Genomic DNA, 2,939 nt, shown 5'->3' with positions numbered 1-2,939 from the left:
AAATTCCCAAGAGCAGTTTCTCAATGAAGTTTCTCAAATGCTGATTTGCCAAGACAGATTAGCCTGCATAAGTAGACAATGTCACTCCCAGAAGACAAGGATTATTAGATGAAAGTCAGAATAAGACATGGGATATATTCCTGGGAAGTTTTGGTCAGGGAGACCCCCAAAGGACTCCATAAATATGGAACATTGCCATTGTCCTTGGTTACCTACCATAACTACATGATAAGACATTATTGATAAAGACACCACACACTTTGGCTGACATAGAGAAATCAATCTCAAATCATGCTGGCCAGCTTTCAAGGTACCAGAAGGGGCACTACTGGCCACTAGGAGAACAAGAAGTCAATGGCCTTACCCAGTATAGGACCCTACATGTGGAAAAACCTACCCACCTAGCAATATGCTCCTGTTGGTGCAACAGTGGTTCAACTGTTATGAGGTACCCAATCACTTTCTGATTGGATTTGAGACCTGCTCCAAACTAGGGGGTTTTGCCTGACACTGTAACCCTGGTCCAAAGCCCACAGTGGGGCAGTCATAAGCCCTAGAGTAGAACTCACTATTTTTATTTTGCTGAATGGTCATGTTATATTATCAAGTTGCTTTCTAAACATTTATGTTTACACCCATAGACTTTGGTTGCTCATAACCTTGTCCAAATAAGCTTCTTTTTGTAATGGCAGCAGTCAGTGCAGCAACTCATAACTGGTCTAAGTACTGAAAATAAGAGTCTGGGTGCTCAGCCATAACTGGAACATCTGTATCAACACTACAGCCACAAAAGCTCTGGGAACATTGTGGAAGAAGAGAAAGAACATAACCCAGAGGATGGAGAGGAGTGCTGAGAAATTCTGTTCACTGGACATGACAGCTGTCACAATTATGAACTTACAGCATCTGAGGTTACCTACGTGTGACCAAGCCAGACAAAATCCTGGCAGAGGTGGAGCAGACACTTTCCAGACCCCACACCCCTTACTGAGGAGCTATTGGCACTGGACAGTTGTTGAGGGAGGGAGAATAAACCTTTGAGAATGTGGCCACTGGTAGGAATCCTCACGCTAGAGTGGATGGCCTCACATCCATGAACATATGGGCAGCACTAATTGGAGGAATTAAGTTATTTTTTAAAGGACATGAAGTTGGGAGGGGCGTGTTGGAAAGATTTGGGCAGAGTCCAAGGGAGAAAAAGGGCATGGATATTATTATATTTCATTATCATATGCTAGTATGATTTTCAAAAAGATAAAACTTGGCTATAAAAAAAGAACACATGAGAAATTATTTCAAGTAGAATTCAATACTGAACAAAACATACGTAATATATAAAGCACTTTCAACAGTAAAAGCAGGAAAGATGTGATGACCAATAGGAGCTTCTGCAGTGCTTGGGACTGTACCAGAGCCTTACACATGGAAGGCAAGTGCTCCACTCTACAGCTCCACCTCCAAGCATACTACAGAGTTTTTATTTTTATTTTATATTTTATTTTATATTTTTCAATAAGTATATTTTTCAATATTTTTCAATAAGTATATTTTTCTAAAAACATTAAAAATTGTAAAACTAAATGACTGGTACCTAGAAAAATCAAATTATGGTGAACATTGAACCAAAATAATTATGTAGTATTTGGTGGCAACATCTTAAATATTATGTCTATTAAAATGGCTTCCACGCATTTATTTAAACCAGAAAAAAAGAATGTTGTGCTTCTTGATTAATTTAACTGATTGCTGGATAATCTACTTTCAAGGGGAAAAAATCCACCATTAACTTGTTAAAAAGTGACTATATTTCCAGTACATGAGTCGCACAATATCATGTGTTCTCTTCTGGAAAGCCATTTGTATCACTGGACATGCAGTAGCATAGGAATTGAGTACAAATTTCTGAAGATTCAGAAGGACTGGGTCATACCTCCAGAGCAATGTTGAGCGGGATGAAACGATGAGGTTCATCCAGTATGTGACCACAAAAACATTCACCAGAACCAGGACGGTCCAGGTGGCTCTTTGCTCTGGGGACTGTCTTGCAGAGAGGCTGCTTCTGTGGAGATGCCGTGATTGCCTGTGATGCCAGACCAACAGAAGCACCATGTACGCACTAGAGAACATCATGAGCCCCACAAAGAAAACATCCCTGGAAAATGTCAGAATGAGGAACAGTCCCCTAATGATGGAGGTAGTCGGAGATATCCAGCAGTATTCACTGACAACAAGTAGATTTGTCTGGCTTGTGTTAGAATAAGCCACAGTGAACAAGATGACATCACTACTGAAAGACAAATTGAGGGACCAGAAAAACAAGAAAATATGGATGATGTAATTTGTAAGTGTGTGTTTGGTTTTAACTGACCAGTCAGTGCTTGGGCTGATGGTGGCGGCCTGTAGCACACTCAGAAAGCAAGTGGTACAGATGGAGAGGCCCCTCATCACCCTGCTCAGGTAAAACAATGCCTTGCATTTGAAGTCATTCTGTAAATTCAGGGACTCAAACATGTCTGGAGACAAAAAATCTAAAGCAGTGAGTAGCATCACAATATGGACAAGGGCCAAGTGACACATGATCAGCTCCGTGGGCTTAACTCTGCAGTCTTGAAGGACCACGAAGATGTGTAACAAAAGAAGGAAGGTGCTGGCTGAAATTCCAATGCCAATTTGGAAATAACAAATGTTCCTAATGATGACATATGTGTACATCTCACTTATCTTCCTGACATTCTGTGTCTAGAAAGAAAGAGAGAGGAGGAGAGAGAGAGGAAGGAATGAAGAAAAGAAGGGAGGGAGGGAGGGAGGGAGGGAGGGAGGGAGGGAGGGAGGGAGGGAGGGGAGACCCAATGCCATCGTTAAGGTTGTTTTATTTTTTGAGAAGTTTGGACAATGTGTTTTGATCATATTCTCCCCCTACAAATCTTCCTGGATCCACC

At 41.2% G+C, this 2,939-nt stretch overlaps 1 protein-coding gene across 1 annotated transcript; it reads right to left on the bottom strand.

Annotated features, from left to right (window-relative positions):
* Positions 1-1,782: 1,782 nt before the first annotated feature.
* Positions 1,783-2,712, bottom strand: LOC131922270 (putative vomeronasal receptor-like protein 4). Its single transcript, XM_059277035.1, has one exon. It carries the CDS (start codon positions 2,710-2,712, stop codon positions 1,783-1,785), a length of 930 nt encoding a protein of 309 aa, XP_059133018.1.
* Between the last annotated feature and the right edge of the window lie 227 nt (positions 2,713-2,939).

Source organism: Peromyscus eremicus, chromosome 12, assembly GCF_949786415.1.
Source record: "Peromyscus eremicus chromosome 12, PerEre_H2_v1, whole genome shotgun sequence".
Lineage (NCBI taxonomy): Eukaryota > Metazoa > Chordata > Mammalia > Rodentia > Cricetidae > Peromyscus > Peromyscus eremicus.
Note: the sequence above shows the minus strand (reverse complement) of the source record. Positions and strands in the feature narration are given on the sequence as shown.

Coding starts and splice junctions, on each gene's coding strand:
- LOC131922270 (XM_059277035.1), bottom strand. CDS start 2,712: ATGTACACATATGTCATCATTAGGAACATTTGTTATTTCCAAATTGGC.